Source organism: Acomys minous (genome assembly GCF_964271855.1).
Source record: "Acomys minous genome assembly, chromosome: 10".
Lineage (NCBI taxonomy): Eukaryota > Metazoa > Chordata > Mammalia > Rodentia > Muridae > Acomys > Acomys minous.
The window spans coordinates 69,681,067-69,703,093 of NC_140491.1; the positions used below are offsets into that span (position 1 = coordinate 69,681,067).

At 48.4% G+C, this 22,027-nt stretch overlaps 1 protein-coding gene across 7 annotated transcripts in view; it reads left to right on the plus strand.

Moving 5' to 3' along the window:
• The first annotated feature begins 848 nt into the window (after nt 1–848).
• The window catches only part of NUP214 (nucleoporin 214), an 85,692-nt gene continuing 64,513 nt past the window's right edge, over nt 849–22,027 (plus strand). For all 7 annotated transcript variants that reach the window (XM_084797863.1, XM_084797865.1, XM_084797866.1 and 4 more), the window contains exons 1-13: nt 849–1,062; nt 3,242–3,437; nt 5,035–5,186; nt 6,874–7,072; nt 7,640–7,710; nt 8,239–8,302; nt 8,721–8,824; nt 12,134–12,240; nt 13,086–13,152; nt 14,478–14,604; nt 15,823–15,984; nt 17,986–18,451; nt 19,794–19,969. In XM_084797863.1, the coding sequence (XP_084653989.1) occupies nt 1,018–1,062; nt 3,242–3,437; nt 5,035–5,186; nt 6,874–7,072; nt 7,640–7,710; nt 8,239–8,302; nt 8,721–8,824; nt 12,134–12,240; nt 13,086–13,152; nt 14,478–14,604; nt 15,823–15,984; nt 17,986–18,451; nt 19,794–19,969 (1,936 nt within the window). In that variant the 5' untranslated portion in view covers nt 849–1,017. The remainder of the gene's footprint in view (nt 1,063–3,241; nt 3,438–5,034; nt 5,187–6,873; nt 7,073–7,639; nt 7,711–8,238; nt 8,303–8,720; nt 8,825–12,133; nt 12,241–13,085; nt 13,153–14,477; nt 14,605–15,822; nt 15,985–17,985; nt 18,452–19,793; nt 19,970–22,027) is intronic.

Consider the following 22,027-nt stretch of genomic DNA (forward strand, 5'->3'; position numbering starts at 1 on the left):
TTGTCCTCTGGAACTGACCCACCAGCTCCAAGTTAGGAGCCTCCACTTTTATAATTCTATTCTAGAAACGTCTCCAACATCAGTCAGCATATCCAGATTTGAATCTTAAGCCTTCCTAGCTGAAAGGTATTGGATTATTTGTTAACTGTTTTGTGTGGGATTTCCTTATTTCATTGAGAGGGTCTCCTGTAACCCAAGATATCTAGAGATTGCTACGCAGCCAAGGGTGACCTTGAATTTCTGATCCTCTGGCCTCTATCCCCTCAAGAGCTGAGCTTACAGGCATGCACCACCTCAAGGGGGGGGGGGTTTCTGATTAAAGTTACTAAACCCCTAGGTGACTACAAACCTTGAAGGTTAAAGGAGCCGCTGCAAGGCTAAGCACAACTGTTTTGCGATGTGAAGTAGATACGGTTTATGCTCTGAAATGATTACGTTGGAAACAAAAACCACATTCGATGTCTGTCCTTTTCCCTCTCTGTTCTCAGCTTTGGGCAAAAAAACGGTTCTGCATTGGCACAAGCCAGTCAGTCCACCCACTAACTGAATCTCTTTGCTCGCTCGTCCAAAACCTCAAAGTTGTCCCTTAGAAACAGTTCCAAAGTTCCTAACTCCTCGACGTCGGAAGTTACTAACAGATCGGCAGGGAAGTGGCACTGGGAAGTTTCCAGAGTCTTCGGGAGACAAAGCGCACGCCACTCGGAGAAAGAATCCTTTCAAAAGCAAGCGCGCCCACCCGCGCGCGGTGCGCCTCAGGGCCACACCCCCTGCCCAGAACTGGCCAATGGGGCCCCCTAGATTGGCAAGCGCGCGACTTCTGAGACGCCCACGGCTGCCTCGGCCTACACCGCAAACCGGCGTGGTTGACGTCAATCGCACGCGCCGGAAGCGTGCATCTTCCGCGCGCCGCTGGCGCTAAGGGAAGGAAGTTGGGGCCGGAGCGGCCTGAGCTTGTGCTGGAGAGGCCGCCAGCGGCAGCGGCAGTGGCAGCTACTTGGACACCGTGAGGACAGCACGATGGGAGACGAGATGGACGCCATGATCCCTGAGCGGGAAATGAAGGTGAGAGACTGGCCGGGGCCTCCCTGCCTGCGGCAGTCCTGCAGTTAGTTGCCTTGGAGCTCCGCCTCTGCCGGCTGCTCCAGCAGTTTGCCGGGTTCAGGGCGCACACCTCAAAGAGCGTCCGCCGCCTTGTGCGTGTTGCGGGCGGGCCTGAGCCTCCTCCAAGTGCGGGTCGCCTGTCCTTGGATGGCTTTGGCCATGCCTCTTGAGTTACCCCAGCTACTCTCGTGTGCTGGTCGCCATAGGCGTGACAACGATTCTTGTTATGGAGTGCGAGGTACCGTAGCCATCATTACTGCAGCCCTTATAACTGGCCCATAAAAAGGAGTAAATTGGAGCTTTGAAAGTAAATTCTCTAAAGTCATGTGGCCAGAACCTTATTTTTTAGGCAGGATCTCTTGCAGCAAGCTCAGTCTGGTTTCTAACTCTATGTAGTCGAGCCTGGTCTTGGACTCTTTTTTTTTTTTTTTTTTTTTTGGTTTTTCGAGACAGGGTTTCTCTGTGTAGCCTTGACTGTCCTGGACTCCCTTTGTAGACCAGGCTGGCCTTGAACTCACAGAGATCCGCCTGCCTCTGCCTCCCGAGTGCTGGGATTAAAGGTGTGCACCACCACGCCCGGCAGGGTCTTGGACTCCTGATCTCCCTGCCTCCGCCTTCTAAGTGCTGCGATTATTAGTGTGCATCCCGACAGTTGACTGAGAACCTCTCAGTGTAGGTTCAGACTACCTAAGGTGGATCCAAGAAACACCATCTGCCTTCCAAAACCCCTAGTTAATAGGAATAGAAGGTCACTTTGGATCAGCCTGAAGTCAGAAAACTAAAGGGAAGGCAAGTAGACCTAACGATGAAGTGGATACCCCCACCCCCGACTTCTGGATACCGTGTTAATAGTTGATTTATATAATCTGGCAGAATGAATGCACAGAGACCCATAAACAGATGACATTTGCGTGAAGGGATTCATTCACTAACGTGCATATAGGGGAGAGTGGTCCACACCATGTTTATAAACAGCTTTCTCGAGCTGTGAGCTGAGTCCCTGTGCTGGGTCCCCTCATGGCCGTGGGCCATGCTCTTCAGATCCTCTGGGGTAGAGAGGCCTTGGAGCCACAGCATGAATAGCAGTGTTTGAGTTATTGCCAGAACCAGAAAGGAGAGCTTGTTTTGTGTGCGCCGATTCATCACACTGGCCCTCCGTAGAGTGGCCACCGAGACCCAATAGTATGGTCGTGCCTGTTAGATTGACAATCACAAAAAGGGTGGGTGATTTATTCCTTTGTGAACCTGCGGTCTGGTACCATAGGGAAAGTATGTTTTTTTTTTTTTCGGGTTTTGTTTTGTTTTTCGAGACAGGGCCTCTCTGTGTAGCCTTGGCTGTCCTGGACTCACTTTGTAGACCAGGCTGGCCTTGAACTCACAGCGATCCGCCTGTCTCTGCCTCCCAAGTGCTGGGATTAAAGGCGTGCACTACCGCGCCCAGCTCCCATAGGGAAAGTATGAATCCATAGTGTAATCCCATGGGGAAAGTGGTGTGAACTTTTGTCCTCTATAGGCAACTGGGATTAAGAATGTTTCCGGCTGTCTTATGCATTAAACATGGACTGCACAGAATTTAGTATATGTGTGCGTGTTAGACACCCTTAATGAAACATACCATAAGGCTCTACAGAAATAAGTTTTCTCTTGTGGCTGTCACATTCTTTTCACTAAAACCCTAGCCTGTAGATAGGTTTAGAGTGTGTGGACTGTGCGTGCATGTGCGTGCGTGCGTACGTACGTGTGTGTGTGTGTGTGTGTGTGTGTGTGTGTGTGTGTGTGTGTTTGGGGGCGTTTAATGAGGTGATTACAGATTAATAAAGTGTGAGTGTATCGGGCCCCCAGGAATTGAAGTTATAGACAATCGTGAGCTACTGTGGTGCTGGGAATTGAACCCAGATCCTCTGGAAGAGCAGCCAGGGCCATTGAGCCGTCTTTCCAGCCCTTTCTATTTCATTCAACAAATGTTGATGAGTATTACGCCATGTACCACCAAAACACAGAGTCTAAAAACAGAAAAGCTTTGGCCTCAGGGTAGTAAGTATATTTTTGTCATGCTGAAATTGTGTTTATGGAATATAATAATAAACATGATTTAATTTCTCTTTCCTGAAATTTGATGTTGTTTCATCCTCCATAACAGGACTTTCAGTTTAGAGCTCTGAAGAAAGTGAGGATCTTTGACTCTCCTGAAGAGTTGCCCAAGGAGCGTTCGAGCGTGCTCGCCATATCCAATAAGTACGGCATGGTCTTTGCTGGTGGCACCAACGGCTTGTATGTTTTCCCTACTAAAAGCCTTCTTATCCAAAACAAACCTGGAGATGATCCCAATAAAATTGGTAAGCACTTTGATTTATATCGCATAGCAGAGATGGGGCTGTGGTGACATGCTAATCAATGTCTTTCTTCCCCAAGACACAATTCTAACGTGAAAATTAAAATTTCTTTTTCGTTGGCCAGGCGGTGGTGGTGATGGTGGTGCACACCTTTAATTCCGGCACTGTGAGGCAGAGGCAGGTGGATCTCTGAGTTTGAGGCCAACCTGGTCTACAAAGTGAGTCCAGGACAGCCAGGGTTACACACAGAGAGAAGCCCTGTTTCAAAAAAAAACAAAAAAAGGGCTAGAGAAATGGCTCAGAGGTTAAGAGCACTGACTGCTCTTCCAAAGGTCCTGAGTTCAATCCTCAGCAACCACATGGTGGCTCACAACCATCTATAATGAGATCTGCTGCCCTCTTCTGGTATGCAGGAGTTACATATAGGCAAAACACTGTATGTATATTAAATAAATCTTAAGAGAGAGAAGGGGGGGGGGAGAAATTCTTTTGGCCTTAAGATTGCCTTACAGGGCACAATTTCAGTTAGGGCCCTGAAGCCTTTCTGAATTTTCTTCTGAGCTCTCTGCTGTTGTTTCTGTGAGTCTTTCTGCTGGGTTGAGAGGAAAGAAGAACTTTCCTCAGCTCTGGCTGTCTAGGAGAAGGCGTGCCAGCGCCACCCCACAGATGTGTATTTGGAGCATTGTAGCAAAAGCGTTTCCAGCAAGGTCAATAGGAAGAGTCCTGGGATAGCTAATGCACTGTTACCTACTCAGAGGAGACTTAAGATTAGTTCCTATAACTAGGTATCCAAAGGTGTGCATTGTTTGTCTTGAGGAAGGCGGGAGAAAACCCCAGTGGGCTCCTGAGACAGCAGAATCTTTTATTATTCCTACCACAGAAGCAGAGTTGCTGATCGATCAGGGCCACCGGACAAGGACTCGGGAATCCTTTTTCTCCTGCCAGCTAGTAGGGACTAACGTAGGGTTTATAAGCATAAAACCCACAAGCACCTGGGACAAGTTACTGTTAAAATTTTCACCAATCAGGACTTGGGATTGGGGGCTCTCCCGGGTGTTCCGTCATTGTCACTGACATTGAATCCAAGTGTTTCTGTCCAACCAGTCACCTTCACCTGTTCTTTTCATTAGGGACAGGCATTATGTTTTAGGTAACTGTTGTTGATTAGAGAGGGGGTTGGTCAGCTTCTAAAGTCCCCAGCTCCTCCAGGGCCCAGGAACATGAGCTTTGTTTCATCCTATAGGTAAAATGGAGTCTGAAATCAAAGTGGTAGTACTTAAGACAGTTCCTTTACCTGCTCCCAACAGCTATATGGTTTTTTTGGTTTTGTTTTGTTTTGTTTTTTTCAAGACAGGGTTTCTCTGTGTAGCCTTGGCTGTCCTGGACTTGCTTTGTAGACCAGGCTGGCCTCGAACTCACAGCGATCCACCTGCCTCTGCCTCCTGAGTGCTGGGATTAAAGGCTTGCGCCACCACGCCCGGCTTCCAATAGGTACATGTTTATACAGATGAAAAAAATGTTTCCTATTGACTTGGATAAAGGATTGTGGTTGTGTGTCTTTTACATGCTGTTTTCTGCTTTGTCTTTTCTGTTTCCATAGTTGAGACAGTTCAAGGCTTGAATGTACCTATGAAGTTCCCAGTACATCACCTAGCACTGAGCTGTGATAACCTCACACTCTCTGCATGCATGATGTCCAGTGACTATGGCTCCATCATAGCTTTCTTTGACGTTCGCACATTTTCAAATCAGGTAAGCTACCATAAACTCTGCCTTCAACATGGGAACGAAGAGATTTCCTCAGAGACGTTCTGATTCGGAAGCTGCATGGCTGCTCCCTGGTATGGTTAAGGGAAAGGTTTCTGTTGTAGACATAAGAGAGCAAACAGTCAGAGGAATCTGAAACAGTCGAGGCAGAGAAAGTAGACCGAACATGAGCAGCTGACTGGCTGTGGCCAGGGCCCTGTGAGACGGGAGAATATCAGGTCATAGAGAATAGAGAAACCCTATCGAGGGAGGCGGGGCCAGGAGCAGATCAGAGTAGCAGGGTTACAAGGGTCTGAGTGGTTGCAGTGAAGGACGTCAGGGAGCCGGAGGAGTGTAGGGTCGGGGAGGAGGTTAGAAGGGCTAGGATGCTAGTATGGACTCTGAAAAATGCCACAGTTATTTAAACGTGTGATACTGGAGGAGCCTGGAGGGCAGCATTAGCTTTCATATGCTGATAGATGCCACAGGTAGCCATATGGCCCTTCAGAGGTAAAGGAAATGACTTCTTTTGGTAGATGGGAACTAATTTACAAGGTCTCAGAAGGCTGGCTTTTATCTAACAAGTAGAAATCCTCAGACTATAGTCCAGGTTGAGCCTATTTCTGGATATATAGACTGCCTTTTGGGGTTTGAGGAATTTGAGTTTCCTTTGGACCCAACAAATGCATCTCAGGTCAACGTGAAGACTTTTTGGGTTAAAATAGAGACTATAAAAATATTCCTGAAGTATAGACTCATAAGTCTTAGAGACAGAAAACATTTTAGTAAATTCTAATATGTCCTGTACCAAGTTAACATTTCTAATTTACACACAAGACTGTCAGGAGGCTTAGAGATCTGCTTCGTGGCACACCACGGAGCTAGTGGAGAAGGCCAGTGTCTGCATCGTTGCTCTAGCATCTCCTGTGCAGGGCTCCTCGCTCCAGGCAGGTGATTCAGTAGCAGTATAGAGCACTGGCTCTGGCCAGGCGTGGTGGCACACGCCTTTAATCCCAGCACTCGGGAGGCAAAGGCAGGTGGATCGCTGTGAGTTCGAGGCCAGCCTGGTCTACAAAGCGAGTCCAGGATTGTCAAGGCTACACAGAGAAACCCTGTCTCAAAAAACAAACAAAACAAAGAAGACTGGCTCTGTGCTTGGGATTAGGTATTTGTACGGTTTGTCTTCTTTTTCCATGCTTCCTACAGTGGGTAAGTCACCTTCATTTTACAGGTGGAAAGGCAGATGTCAGAACATGCTGGCACCCACTTATAGTCCTAGACCAAAGCAGGCAAATAAATGGGGAGCGTGAGGCCAGACCAGGCTATGTCAGCAAGAACCTGTTTCTAAAACAAGGCAAATAAAACTCACCCGCACCAAAAACCGAAGAAAGAAACCAAAAGGTCTGGCCAGGGTCATTAAGAAGCAGATCCAAGAATTCAGTGTTCTTACATTTGCATATCCCTGCCAGCAGGCCCCTGCGTGGGGGGGATTTATTGATGGCCATTTCTAAGTTCCATTGAATTGTTCATAACAAATAGATTGCTATGCAAAGCCACTTCTTGTTTTCTTAGTTATGAAGAAATATAGAGTTTGACTTAAGAGTGCATATTCAATCATTTCCCCTGAATCCTAAATGCCTTTGTGTTTATTAATTTATTAATTTATTTTGCATTTGTGCACTTATTTTAACAGGCTAAACCACTGAAGCGCCCATTTACCTATCACAAGCTTTCAAAGGATGCAAGCGGGATGGTGACTGATATGAAGTGGAACCCCACTGTCCCTTCCATGGTGGCAGTTTGTCTGGCCGATGGCAGTATTTCTGTCCTGCAAGTTACAGATGTGGTGAAAGTGTGTGCCACTCTTCCTCCCTCAACGGCAGTTACATGTGGTGGGTAATAAAGGCTTTCCACCCATAAAGCACGGTAGCGGCAAGCTCTTTAAAAATTAATTTCTGCAAGTAAAAGTGGATGGCTTTCTTATTTTGTGTGGATCATTGGGGATGGGGTGGGTGGGGATTGGAACTGTTCTTTATTTCTATAGTTAATGGTCTTGAAGCCAGACAGCACACATGAGTTAATCTGAGTGTGCTCGGGCTGCGGAGATAAAGAAATATTTGGCACAGCTCATTTAAAACTAGATTTTTGAGAATAATTGTCTAAAAGATCAGCCATCTGAAAGTCATTGCGCCTCCGTGCAAAGCACTAGAAGTAACAGAAACGGCAGCGTGAGTCCTGGCCCTCTAAAGACCTGCGTTTTCCTTGCCTGGCAAAGCTGTGCTGGAAAAACATTGTTAGCTCTCAGCCTGCGGCCCGGTGCCATGTGTAATTCGTACTTCGCTGGTTCTCCATTCTGCCTGGGCATGAGCTCTCGGTCTTTTTGTGGTGCATCTAGATAATAGAACTTGCTTTCCTTCCCTCGGTTTTTAACTTTTTAATTGATAGCATTTTCTTCCCAGTGTGCTGGAGTCCCAAAGGAAAGCAGCTGGCAGTAGGAAAGCAGAATGGAACTGTGGTCCAGTATCTTCCTGTGAGTCACTGCTTTGCGCTTGAGAACCTTTCTTATTTAAGTGACTGCTGTTGGCGGTGGTTTCAGGACATCTTTGACTTTTTTCTTTTCTGCCTTTTTGGTTTTAGTTTAGGTTTGGTTTTCTCTATGCAATAGTCCTATCTGTCCTGGCACTCTCTTTGTAAACCATGCTGGCCTTGAACTCACAGAGCTCTACCAGCCTCTGCCTCCCAAAGTGCTGGGACTAAAGGCTTGCGCTGCCACCACTTGGCATAAATACATCTAGTAACTTAGTGTACTGAGATCTGCTTTCCTGCTCTGTACAGGGAGCTTCTCTCTTCAGTGGCTCCATATTGTCTGCTGTGTAGAAAGGCACCTGCGTCTGAAGGTGTTGATGTGAGCCTTTCCCTGGAGTGGGGGGTGCTAGGAAAAGATGCTGTGCTCTTTGTGGCAGGGTATGGAACACCAGGTTCTAGGGGGTCTGATTGGATTTGACTGTTTCAGTGAGTTAAGCATTATTTCATGTGACATTTCTCAAATCTCTTTCAGACTTTGCAGGAAAAAAAGGTCATTCCATGCCCTCCATTTTATGAGTCAGACCACCCTGTCAGAGGTAAGGACTGCTTGTATTCTGGCCTCTCCTGCAGCCATTCTAGCCACACGGGATCCTCCATCTCGACTCAGGAGCGCGTGGGAGCCAGTCTCACACTTAATGTCTGAGTTACTTAGTTATGTCACTTGAAATGGATCTTGCATTTTTATAAGAATTCTTCATCATTTTCCCTAACAATAATCCTGCAGGAAACCTACTAGTTTTAAGAAACTGGGTTAATTGAAGCCTTTGTGGCTGTGAATTATTATTCATCAGAGTATGGACCTTTGTAAAGCCATAGTAGTTCAATCCCGCCCTCCATACGCCCCTCCCCCCTCCCCCAGTTAACTCTTGAAGCACACAGTGGCTGCATGATGCTTTTGCTGCATCTTTCTTGCTGACATTGGTTGCTTAGGAATTCGGGGCATGTGTCTTTCAGTTCTAGATGTGCTGTGGATTGGTACATACGTCTTCACGATAGTTTATGCTGGTGCAGATGGGACCTTGGAAGCCTGTCCAGATGTGGTGATGGCTCTACTCCCGGTAAGCATGTGAAAAGTCATCTTTATTTTCTGAGAGTCACAGAGGTCTTCCAGTAAAGGTCACTTAGAATTAAGTTCCTTTCTTTATTGCCTGCGATATTGAGTTGGGTGTAAGTTTTCAATGTCACATGGGATCAAAATTATGGTGTCCATTTAGAGCATTGTCTTCATCCTGTTTTGTTGCAGTGAAGAGGCACTATGTCCAAGGCAGCTCTTGTATAAGCTTTATAAAGTATTTTTGTGGGGGCTTGCTTACAGTTTTTCAGGGTTAGTCCATGGTCGTCATGCAGGGAGCAGATAGGTGTAGTGCCGGAGCAGCGCTGAGAGCTTTACACCCTGAGTGGAGCAGCAGATAGCCAAAGACACTTGGCCCAGTGTGGGCTTTTGGAGTCTCCCTCCCTCCCAGTGACACACCTCCAACAAGGCCACACCTCTTAATCCTTCCCAAACAATTCCACTAGCTGGGGACCAAGCATTCAAACCACCACAAGCATGATTTAATTATGAAATTTTTAAAAATGGATAAAATGTGCTTACTTATGCTGTAATTTAGAAAAGAAAGGGAACGTTTTGATTTAGAAAGGATTTATTTTATTTACGGGTTTGCCTACATGTATGTACGTATGTATGTATATTTCATGTGTGCCTGATGCCCCCAGAGGTCAGAAATGGGCATCAGATCCCCTGGAACTGGAGTGTGCTAGAAAGTGAACCCAAGTCCTCTGTAAAGGCAGTAGGTGCTCTTAACTACTGAGCCATCTCTCTGACCCCTGTCTTAATTTTGTTGTTTTTGAGACAGGATTTCTCTGTGTAGCCTTGGCTGTCCTGGATTCCTTGTACACCAGGCTGGCCTGGAACCCGCAGAGATCCTCTTGCCTCTACTTCCCCTAGTACTGGGATTAAAGGCGTGCGCCACATTGTCTGGTTCCCTATCTTGATTTTTTTTTTTTTTTTTTGGTTTTTCAAGACAAGGTTTCTCTGTGTAACAGCTCTGGCTGTCCTGGAACTCGATTTATAGACCAAGCTGGCCTTGAGCTCACGGAGATCCGTCTGCCTCTGCCTCCCAAGTTGGGATTTAAGGTGTGCACCACCACCGCCCAGCCCTATCTTGATTTTTAATATTCATTTAGTTACCAGATATTTATGAGATGCAGTTAGTGTGTTGGGCACTGTTTTAAAGCTGAGCATACAGAGGTGACCAGGTCAAAGTCTTTGCTCTTAAGGATCCCACATGCTGACGAATGGGGTAGTTGATAATTTGTAGTCAGAGAGTGGTGGCGGGAGTGGACAGAAGAAATGGGACAGGGCGGGAGATGACAAGGACTGTCACTGCAGACAGGGTCAGTGAAGGCTTCAGCCAAGCAGAGAACCAAATGGGGTCTACAAGTGAGCTGGCTTTGAAGACGGACAGTAACACAAGCTACAAAGTGTTGCCAAGCTGAGTGGCATTGCAAGCGCAGAGTGTGCTGAGCTTGCACTTCCCTCTTAGAGTTGGGCTGCTTTGGGTTCCCCGAGACAGGGTTCTACACCAGCCAGGCTGTAGTCCTGGATAGCTTCAGATGCACACTATATCTTAATACCTCGTCTCCTGAGAGCTGCTATATGCGCGCGCATGCACACACACAAACACACACACACACACACACACACACCAAACATCAAGCATAAAAAATATTTAGTAATACTATAGTAAAAGACAGCCAAAAAGGCCATTTTTCCTTCCTTTTTTATTTTTTAAAAAATTATTTTAGTTTTCTTTTTTTTATGTGCATTGGTATGTAGGTGTCAAATCCCTTGGAACTGGAGTTACAGACAGGTGTGAGCTGTCATGTGGGTCCTGGAGATTGAACCCAGGTCCTTTGGAAGAGCAGACAGTGCTCTTAACCACTGAGCCATCTCTCCAGCCTCCTCTTTTTTGGTTTTTTGAGATAGGGTTTCTCTGTAGCCCTTGGCTGTCCTCAAACTCACAGTGATCTGCCTGCTGTTCACTCCCTGAGTGCTGGGTCAGGAAACATCAAAATAAAACAGAGGGAGGCCTTTCTATCTATGGCTCTTTGGGAAGCCTCTTATGTCAGCGAATGAAGTCTGCTTGTTCTATAGAAGATAGATGTGGTTGGCTCTTGTGTCCTGTTGTAAGCTTTTATTGTTTCAGTTTTCTCAGGTTTTAAAGAGAAATCCTTTCTGTCTATGTTGGGTGGTGATTATGTGTATTTTTTAGTATGCATATTGAGAAATGAAATCTCTAGGTCAGGAAATCTATCTTTTGTTTTTTACTTTAGTTTTGTTTTGTTTTTGGTGCTAAAGATTTAACCTGTACCACATACACGCAAGTACGTGTTCTGTTGCTGAATCATGTCTCTAGCCCTTGGGTTTCTTTTGCCTCTGCCTCCCACCTGCTGGGATTATATGCATGTCCCACTGTGCCCAGTGGCTGGTCCCTTCTCTGATGAGCTCTAGAAAGCATGCCTCTCAGGTTGTGCCAGTGTATGCTCACCAGCACTGCGGCTCCCAGCACAGGGTCAGTGTGTGCTGCCTCCGCATTTACTCTGTATCCTCTCATACCATAGCCCAGGCTGCACTGGGACTCAATATGCAGTACATGATGGCCTTAAAATTTCAACAATCAGCCAGGTGTGGTGGCGCATGCCTGTAACCCCAGCACTGTGGGGGGGGGGGGGGAAGAGGCAGGCAGATCACTGTGAGTTTGAGGCCAGCCTGGTCTACAAAGTGAATCCAGGACAGCCAAGGTTACAGAGAGACCTTGTCTCAAACCCTCCCCCCCAAAAGAAAACCCAACAGTCCTGCTTCAGCCTCCCAGGTGCTAGTATTATAAAGATGAGCCACTGTGCCAGGCTGTTGCAGTGACTCTTGGGTGTCTGCTGCAGTTTAAAATTATGTTCTTTGACAACCTCAGTAACTTTTTTGTGGGGAGTAATACTGAAAAAAGTACTGGCTGCTTGCCAGTGTGTTCTGTGGTGGCTGAGAGTGGTCAGGGAAGCATTGTTCACAGCACGCGGATAGGCTGTGAGGATTACGGCTGAGAAAGCAGGCGTGTAAAGGCTGAGTGAGCCACCCCTGTGTGTCCTGTGTTAGGTGTGGCAGGGCACAGTCCTATTCCATTTGCCTGGTGGTTGTGATTCTGGTCCTCATGCGACCTGGTGCACCTTCAGAGCTCATCCCTGGGTTCGTGCACAGATTTTGTATCAAGTTTCTGATTAAGCCTGAGTGGATTTTGTCATGAGACTGTGAGCTGTGTAGGAGTACAGAGAAATTTCATGTATGATTCTCTCTCTCTTTCTCTTGTTTATAGAAAAAAGAAGAAAAGCACCCGGAAATATTTGTGAACTTCATGGAGCCCTGCTATAGCAGCTGCACAGAGCGACAGCATCATTACTACCTCAGTTACATCGAGGAGTGGTGAGTAGAGCACTCCTGCTGCTGTGTCAGGCCAGTAAGAGAGGAAAGTACAGGCTGAGAGGCTCTCAGTGTGTTGCCAGTCAGTGGGTGATAATGTCCTATGGCTACGTTGGCTCCCTCCCAATCCTGACTTATTTACAATCATTATATACTAGTCTGCAGAGTCCAATACATGTGCGCCTACCTCCTCTTCCACCACCATCCCCCACCCTCACCCCCGTATCCCCCGTTTGGTGTTTGAGGCAAGGTCTCAATATTAGCCCTGGCTGGTTTGTACTCATTGTGTAGAGCAAGCTAGCCTCAACTCATAGAGGTCCCCCTGCCTCTGACTCCAGGGATGGGGCTGCTACCACACCCAGTCCCACAAAGTCCAATGTTCTCAACCACAGTGACATACTACAGTGGAAATACTTATGTGTTTGTTTGAAAAAGAGTCCTTTGTAGCCCAGACTAACCTTCAATTTACAGTGATCCTCCTGCCTCAGACTTCTGAGTGCTGGGATTACAGCTGGCCTAAAAGCACTGATCCCTAAGGGGCTCATGCAGGGTTTCTCCAGGAGCAGTTTGTCTTTGGAAGTCCTCTGCAGCGTCTCTTCTTGAGCTGGAGCTCCCTGTGGCGGGCCAGGGTTCTTGTTGGGACTTGGTTTTGTGTGTCTCCCGTGTCATGCACGGATAGTAGTGGGCAGGTTTCCAGGGCTTTAGAACTAAAAAGCTCAGTCCTGCATCTAGCACCTGCCACCCTCTCTTCTAGATGGAAAACCTTGCCCTGTGTTGGCACTGGGGACCCAGTCAGGTTCAGGCTGTTGATGGGCTGAAATGTAATGACCTTTTGTTTGGCTCTTAAGGGACTTAGTGCTGGCCGCATCTGCAGCTTCAACAGAAGTCAGCATCCTTGCTCGACAAAGTGATCAGGTAAATTTCCTTTTTTGTCACTTTGATGTTGAATGATGCTTTTTTGAGAGAGGTTACAGTGGAGGTAACTAGTTAAGACTATAATGAGGGCACATCCCCCCCCCCCTTTTTTTTGGTTTTTTGAGACAGGGTTTCTCTGTGTAGCCTTGGCTGGCCTCAAACTCACATTGATCCGCCTGCCTCTGCCTCCCGAGTGCTGGAATTAAAGGCGTGCGCCACCACGCCCAGCCTGGCACATCCCTTTCTTTCTTTCTTTCTTTCTTTCTTTCTTTATTATGTATACAGTGCTCTGCCTACATGTACACTTGCAGGCCACAAGAGGGCATCAAATTACATTATAGATGGCTGTGAGCCACCATGTGGTTGCTGGGAATTGAACTCAGGACCTTTGGAAGAACAGCCAGTGTTCTTAACCTCTGAGCCATCTCTCCAGCCCAGCACATCCCTTTCAATGAGCCTTTAGCTCAAAGACTCTAAAAGACAATAACAATAATCTCCCTTCTTCCTCCCCTCCCATGTACATGGTTTTACACAGGGCTGGGGTTGAACCCAGAGCTCTGTGCACGTGTGGCGAGCACTCTACCAACCTTGGTATCTCTTCTTGTCACACTCAGCCCTGTTGCCCTGGTGCCTCTTCTGCTGTTCTCACCGTCTTGCTGCTTGCAGTCCCCACATGGCCACTGTCTGCATGCTGGCCTGAAACAGCTAGCAGGTCCTAAGAGTTCGGGCCAGCTTGGTTCGCTGCTGTGTGGCTGCACCTTGCTCACTCGGCACAGCTAGTGCTTTTCTAGCTTCGTGACTTGTCTCCTGCTCCCTTGCGACTCCTGCTGCCCAGTTCAACAAGACAGAAAGCTAGAGAGAGTGTTGATGAATCTTTAGACTCTTTGTTGCATGGGAAACAGGAGCAAGAGCGGAGCAAATGGCAAGAGGCAGAAGCTTCTCGTGGACTGTAAGCAGCAGGACTGGCCAGTGGGAGGCACGAGGAAGAAAGGAGCTGAGGCTGCCTTCTGTCTCAGCAGCAAATGACACAGGCGTCCGTGGGGTGTGTCTGTCGGGCCTCTTTGTCGTGGTCTTTAGGATCTGCCAAGTTCTGGGAGGCACCAGGCAGGGGTGGGCACACCAGGAGCAGGTGCCGAAGCTGACTCACTTAGCCACTCACATGCGGGCAGCTTCTGGCTTTTAGATGATCCTGGTGTCAGCCTCCCCATCAGCGCAGGAAGCCGAGCCATGCCGAGTGTTCTCTGGGGACTGAGTGGGGCCAGGAGGAATCAGTGCGAGTGCTAAGCAACACGTATTTCTGTCCTGTCTCTCCCACCCCCCTTCAGACTAACTGGGAATCTTGGCTACTGGAGGATTCGAGTCGAGCCGAGCTGCCTGTGACAGACAAGAGTGATGACTCCTTGCCCATGGGTGTTGCCATAGATTATACCAACGAAGTAGAAGTCGCCATCAGTGAGTGTTCTGTCATGGCTGGTACTTAGAGGCCTTAGCACATTTCTCCCTGCAGAGTGGTGGAGGGCACGCCATGACAGTCTAGGCTACCCAAAGATGGGTACCGCTGATGGCCCACAGCCGCACACAGTGAGTGCGCAGCATTGGAATTTCGTGGCATACTTTGCTGCCCACTTGGTTCCCTAGTGACCTCCCAAGGGAGTGTCACTGTCAGCTGGCAGTGTACCCACCGGTGCCTCAGCTAAAGGGAAGAATGAGGGAATAGATCCCCCAGCTCATGTGTCCCACACTGGGCTGCGCATGTTGTCCGAGTATGCCTTCCTTGTGGAGGTCAGCAGTGTGACTCCAGCCACAGGTGTGGTGAGGCAGCTGAAGACTGTTTGCCTGTGAACGTCACTGTGGAGCTGGCCTGGCCAGGCACCGCTCAGCTCTGTGCCCTTTTCCTGGTTTGGTAGATACATTTGGTCTGAGGAGCTTGTGCTCTTCTCCTCTTATGTACTTAAAATTCAACTGTGAATGAGTATAAAACCCGGCATTGCTGGGAGACTCCCATCTTGTCAAGGTAGTGCTGAACCTGCCTCCGAGTGGAGGAGCCCGGGAGAGTAACAGGGCTGCTAGAGTGTCCCTCAGGGTCTGGCAGCATATGGTGATACCTAGTGTGAGCTCCTGTGTCCCTCAGGGTCTGGCAGCATGTGGTGATGTCTAGTGTGAGCTCCTGTGTCCCTCATGGTCCGGCAGCATGTGGTGATGTCTAGTGTGAGCTCCTGTGTCCCTCAGGGTCTGGCAGCATATGGTGATACCTAGTGTGAGCTCCTGTGTCCCTCAGGGTCTGGCAGCATGTGGTGATGTCTAGTGTGAGCTCCTGTGTCCCTCATGGTCCGGCAGCATGTGGTGATGTCTAGTGTGAGCTCCTGTGTCCCTCAGGGTCCAGTAGCATGTGGTGATGTCTAGTGTGAGCTCCTGTGTCCCTCATGGTCCGGCAGCATGTGGTGATGTCTAGTGTGAGCTCCCATGTCCCTTAGGGTCCGGTAGCATGTGGTGATGTCTAGTGTGAGCTCTGTCCCTCAGGGTCCGGCAGCATGTGGTGATGTCTAGTGTGAGCTCTTGGTGCAGCTGCTGCTTGTTCACGTCTGAGTGAGCAGCACCTCTTATGCAGGGCAGCTGTCCTCCAGGCCCAGAAACTGACTTGACTCTTATCACCTGTTTTCTTTTTGACAGATGAAGAAAAGACTCTTCCACCTGCTCCGGTTCTCCTGTTACTTTCAACAGATGGTGTGCTTTGTCCATTTTATATGATCAATCAAAATCCTGGGGTTCGGTCCCTAATGAAGACCTTGGAGCTGATCTCAACAGAAGGAGAGCGACAGCCCAAGTCCTCAGGTGTGTGCACTGCCTCCTTCAGCAGCCCGTGAGCGTCTCCACTGACGGTGACTTAAAGACCCATGTGCTCATCTGCACACAGTCCGTGTACCAGGAAGGCTTCGGCTGGCCTTGTCCTGGAACATGTGTGCACTTCTTTGGCTCCCTTCATCCCCGGGTTTGTTCTCCAACCCTCGCTACAGTTGATAGAAAGGAAGCTCAGCCATATTGATCCTGGCTCTGTTGTGTGACCTGTTTATCACGAGGGTTAGGCAGATGGGTGATTTTGCATGGACAGTAAAAAATGTAACTGAAAAACATTTACAAGGTAGAAAGATGGGCCATGAAGAACCACTATGTGCTGTTGTGCTTTCGTGTAAAACAGTGCACCTAGAGAAACACTGGGAAGGAGCTATTAGCCTCCAGTGGCTATTTCTGGCTTATGGGAATGTGGAGATTTTAGAGTCTCTTATTTCTATTTCATTAGCTTTTGATTTGTTTTTCCCTTCTCTTTTAGAACATAGTCAGATAATGTTTGTATTACAGAAAAATGAGAAAATCCAAGAGCAGGTTCCATAGACCATCAAGGCATTTGTGGTGAAATCTTTGTAGACATGCTAATACGTGTATTAGCTACATGTAGGAACACATGTAGACATGCTAATCTCTATTGTCTACATTCCCCCAATAGTATTGTGTCATTTGTGGGAAGAAAATATCAAACTTGTTAGAAATGCTTTTCCCATATATTGGATTTTGCTGCTTTCTCTTCCTGAGTTCTGAGAGAATGTAGCTGATGCTTTTCTTCTTGTGTGGCTGAAATGCCCACAGTGTCACTAGTTCCACCAAGGACTGCGACCATTAGGGCGAGATCCTGTTATTTATGCTTGGTGATGTTTTCATGCCGTTCCATAAGGCCGAGTGGCTCATGCATCATAGGATTCAAATACTATGGGCCCTGCCAGCCGCCATGTGACCCCAAGTCATCTACCCGGATGTGGATAGATTGCCAGTGCCAGACCAAATTTCAGTTACTCACAGGGTGTCCTCTGTCTTACGTTCTCCTATCATGCTTTTCACGAGCACCTACACTCAGCCTCAGTCTGTGTGGTGAGTGGGCCGCCCATCAGGCCGACACCTGTGGGGCAGTTGTTTCTGGGCACTATTGTGTATGAGGGGCTGTGACCCACCATTGATGCCTGAGCACAGCCAGGGCGTGGCGGCTGTTAGCCTTCTCTAGAGCCTCTCCTCCTTCCTCCTCACCTGGTGCAGGGGTACCAGCTGTGTGAAGAAGGAATCATGGACGTGGGGCCGAGCGCAACTGAGCACAATCATAGGCTTGGAAGCCATTGCTGCTTCTGTCTGCTTCCACATAGGGGCTTCAGGAATGAGGTGTTGGGTGACTAGTGGCAGCACAGCGATGGCCTTCAAGTCCTCAGTGCTAGTCGCCCCAGGAGGAGTGTCTATAATGTCTTCAGGATGTGGCTTCTGTTTCCCGTTGTGGTCTAATGCTGACGGGCTGAAAGTGATGTCTGGCTGCACATGTCTGAAGAATGTGTCTCTTGCTGGGTCCATAGTTACTGTCTAAAACAGGCAGCCAAGTCACCTTCCGAGACAGCGCTAGATATTCTGGATATGACGGTGCACGTCACAAGGTGGTGTTTTCCCACTTGCATCCTCTCTACGCTCTTAGTAGCTTCATGAAGACACACCTTAGCCTAACAGCCCGGGCCAACTAATGTAAATTGGAAGGTGTATTTAATAATTTGGTTTTTCATGACAGGGTTTCTCTGTGTAGCCTTGGTTATCCTGGACTCTCTCAGAGAGATCCACCTGCCTCTGCCTCCCTGAGTAGGGGGATTATAAGCGGGTGCTGCCTTGCCTGGCTCCTGTCTGTTTTCTTAATAGGCACCATTTCCAGCTTCACCTGACCTCTCCCCTCCCCGCTTGCCTACAGTCACTTGGGCCACCAGGATTACAGTTTAACTTTGTTCTTTTGTTTCTCCTTGGTTTTCATTGCAGGAAGTTTTCCTACCACTCCAACCGCCCCTCAAGCCCCGCAGAACCTTGATGCCCCAGCAACAGCCTCTCCGTCCCTTGCCCCTGTGCCCTCTGCTGCTGCCGCCACCACCTTCCCCTTGTCCTCTGCTGGAGGGCCCCCTTCTGTGTTCTCCTTTGGCCCTTCATCCTTAAAGTCATCTGCTTCTGTCACCGGGGAGCCCCCTCCATATCCCACTGGCTCTGACAATTCCAGAGCAGCACTGGGCTCTGGCACCTCCTCCTTTGCTTTTGCTCCTCCTTCCAAAGGCTCCCTGGCCCCGACCCCCGCAGCATCCTCCGCGGCCACACCTGCGTCTCCCTTCGCTTTCGGGTCATCAGGTTTTAAGCCCACCTTGGAAAGCACACCCATGCCTGGTGCCCCAAACACAGGAGTGAAGCCTTCGTTCCCACCCTCAGCCTCTTCGGTGAAAGTCAACCTGAACGAGAAGTAAGTCACCTGGGAAGTCGAGTGGGTGGAAACCCTGCAGGACAGTCACTGAACTGGGGTCACTGAGTAGAGTGCTCAGCGGTCCTTCTGAGGGAGTACTTAGCAGTGGAAATGGAGCCAGTGGGAGGCCTTGCAGCTCCTCTGCAGATCAAGTCCAGAAATGGCTCTCGAAGGGTGTTTTATCTTTCCGAGTAGTTGTATCACCTTTTCAGGCTGTACAGATAGGAGCTATTCCTTATTTTTAAAAAGGAAACAGCCCAGAGCATACATCCTGGAAAAGGAATGGGTCTTTTGTAGTTTTCTCCTCCTCATAGCCACTCTGACTCTCAGCTGTTTTCTGCGCAGCCACCACGTGACCTGTGCAGTCAGGGAGCCATGAGGTGGCTCTCCTGCTTGACGGTCCCCAAAGGTCTCTCGTTGTGTTTCTTCACAATTCAAACTTTTTACTGTGGTATTTGGCTTCTTCCAGATCTGGTTCCAGCCACGTTGCTCATACCTTACTTATTTACCTCTTTATCTGCTGTTTTCTGTTCTCCCCACTAAAGCGAGCATCTGGAGGGCATGTTCCTGTCTGTTGTACAGCCTCTTCCAGCCACAGCAAGTGTCAGGACCATCAGTTTGGGGTTCTGCTGCTTTGTTGCCAGGACGTGCTGCTGCAGCCTGTCATTGCTCAGATTAAATTAACGTGTGGCCTCTTCACTCTGGCCACTATCTGCTTCTCCATTCTGTTGGCCTGCTCGTTTTTTTGTTTTTTGTTTTTTTTGTGTATTATGTACACTTGCAGGCCAGAAGAGGGCACCAGATCTCATAGATGGCTGTGAGCCACCATGTGGTTGCTGGGAATTGAACTCGGGAACTTTGGAAGAGCAGCCAGTGCTCTTAACCTCTGAGCCATCTCTCCAGCCCCGGCCTGCTCATTCTTTTACTGAGCTTGTCTGCAGACCTTGTCTTGGGTGTGTTGACTTGACATTCTTACTAGGCCATGGTGTCCCAGCCATAGTGACCCTCTTGCTTCCCTGGTGTTTTTCATACCCCCAAACCCTCAAAATCACAAAAGCAAGTTCACATCCTTTGTTGCACCACCCTTTTAGGACAAAACACTTGATAGGCTGAAAAATAGATATCTCATACTATGGAGAGTTGGGTTTTCACCTTACACTAGTGCTTCGTGATGCCGGTGTGGATGAGTAGGGGGTAGTGCCCTCACGTGAGGAAACAGCGCGTGTGTGGATGAGTAGGGGGTAGTGCCCTCACGTGTGTGGCTCTGACTGCCGAGGAGATGGATCGTCGGTTATTGATCCTCTCGCCGGCTGTTGTGATCGCACTGCGTTTCCACTTTCAGGTTCACCGCTGTGGCCTCCTCTGCACCTGTTCTTAGCTCCACGAGCACACCCTCCGTGTTGCCATTCTCTTCCTCCCCCAAGCCAGCCGCTTCTGGACCACTCAGCCACCCCACGCCTCTCCCAGCAGCATCCAGCTCCATGCCTTTCAAGTCTTCAGTCTCTCCCTCGACATCAGGTATTCTCTGAAGCCACAGCGTTCATCCTCACCCACCCATTTCAGATGAGTGAATGGGCTTAGCATGTTGAAAATCCTTACTAATGTTGTGAAACAAGGTGTTTTGTTTTGTTTTTATTTTTTTGAGGCAGAGTTTCTCTGTTACCCTGGTTGTCCTGGAACTCACTCTGTAGACTAGGCTGGCTTTGAACTCAGATCCACCTGCCTCTGCCTCCTCCTCCTAAGTGCTAGGATCAGCACCACCTGGCTAACTTTTGGTGTTTTGTTTTGTTGTTTGTTTGCTTGCTTTAAATGGTTTAATGTGCTGTGATTACTATGCCCTGATTGGAGAGGCACAGTGGTTCCAGTTCTTCACTTAGCTGCTCCTTGGAAATTCACAGGAAGTGGCTTGTGCCCGAGTGCTTGCCCTCACACGGCCTGCTGTAATGGAAAGACAGTCCTGACTGCCCTTCAGCAGGACTGGGGCAGCCCTCGATGACTCTTGTGCTTACCGCTCCTGAGTGTAGTGAGAATTGTGATTTTGGTTTAAAAAAACAGAAGCTGTGCGCGGTGGCGCAAGCCTTTAATCCCAGCACTTGGGAGGCAGAGGCAGGCGGATCAGTGTGATTTCAAGGCCAGCCTGGTCTACAAGCAAGCCAAGGACAGCCAAGATAACACAGAGAAACTCTGTCTCAAAAAAAAAACAAAAAAAAAAGGAAAAAAAGAAGAAAAAACAAGCAAACAGAAATGTTATGGGCCTATGCTTTTGTTTTAGTCCCAGGTGTGGGGAGATGAGGCTGCCTCACAGCAGGTGACTATGATTGCCTTGTGCTCTGGCAGGGGCGTGGTTTTGCAGCTGCAGATAGTTTCTATGAGTGTGTGATATTTGGAATTCTGGGAACTTTTCAGAGGAGATATAAATACTAGGTCCCTGAGAAGCCCGGTGGCTGTGGGTGGCTGGTTGGAGTTTGGGTGCTGTTGGTTGTGCTTTGCCAACTAGCTGTATGCAGAGAAACAGGAAGAGAGCAGATATCCTTGATGGCAAAGCCAAGCTTGCCCCAAGGAACTCAGTGCCCCTAATAGTAGGAAGGAGTCTATAACATCACCCCATTCCCCTTTTTTCTCTTTTCTCTAGTGTTAGGGGTAACAAGGGTGGAGAAGGGCAGAAAAGAGGATGAACCTACAAATAGTAAAAGTTCCAGGTGCACCTGAGACTTTTTTTACCTTTTCACCATCACCCACTTTAACCGTAATGGAATGGGACCGATCACAGGGAGGACATAGACTCAGAGGCACCCGCCCTGCGTCCCCTTCTGTCACAGGTGCAGACTGTGACTGCCATGCTCTTCAAGGCTCAGTGCTGTCTAAACAGTGTGCATGCTTACTTAAGCTCCTTATTTATGTAAAACTTAGAACACGTGAGAGTTAATTGCAGACGTTATGTAACACTGCCCTCTAGGTACATGGGTGCCCATCTACTAAAGGCCAAGGCCATTACACTCAGGAAACTAACAACAGTCACATCCAATGTGCGTGTCGTATTTGCCCAGAAGTGTCAGTAAAAGCTCAGTGACCACAAGTTAAAGAGTTGGGATGGTCACACAACATAGGTGATGTGCGCCACCATCATGCTTTTGTTCAGTCTGACTGAAGAGCTTGTTTTGAGTTTGGGCTTGGGGGAGGGTGTTTGCTGTGTTTTTTAAAATTATTATTATGTGTCCGTATGTGCATGTGACACCAGAGGCGTCTGATCCCCTGGAATTGGCGTCACCGGCAGTTGTGGGACTGGACACCAAAGCTGAGTTCTCTGCAAGAGCAGTCCTCATTCTTAGCTCCTGAACCAATCTCTCTGGTCCCAGTGTGCAGTTTTTAAGTTGGTTATTTGGGTAGCTATTAGTTTGGGGTTTTGGTTTGAAGACAGGGTTTTACTGTGTAGTCCTGGCTTGTCTGGATCTCGCTGTGTAGACCAGGCTGGCCTTAAACTCAGAACTTGGCCCTGACTGCCTCTGCCTCCTGGCTGCGGGGAGTAAAGGCTGCAGTCACTGTACTCAGCCATGGGTAGCCATTTGGGTTTGAAGC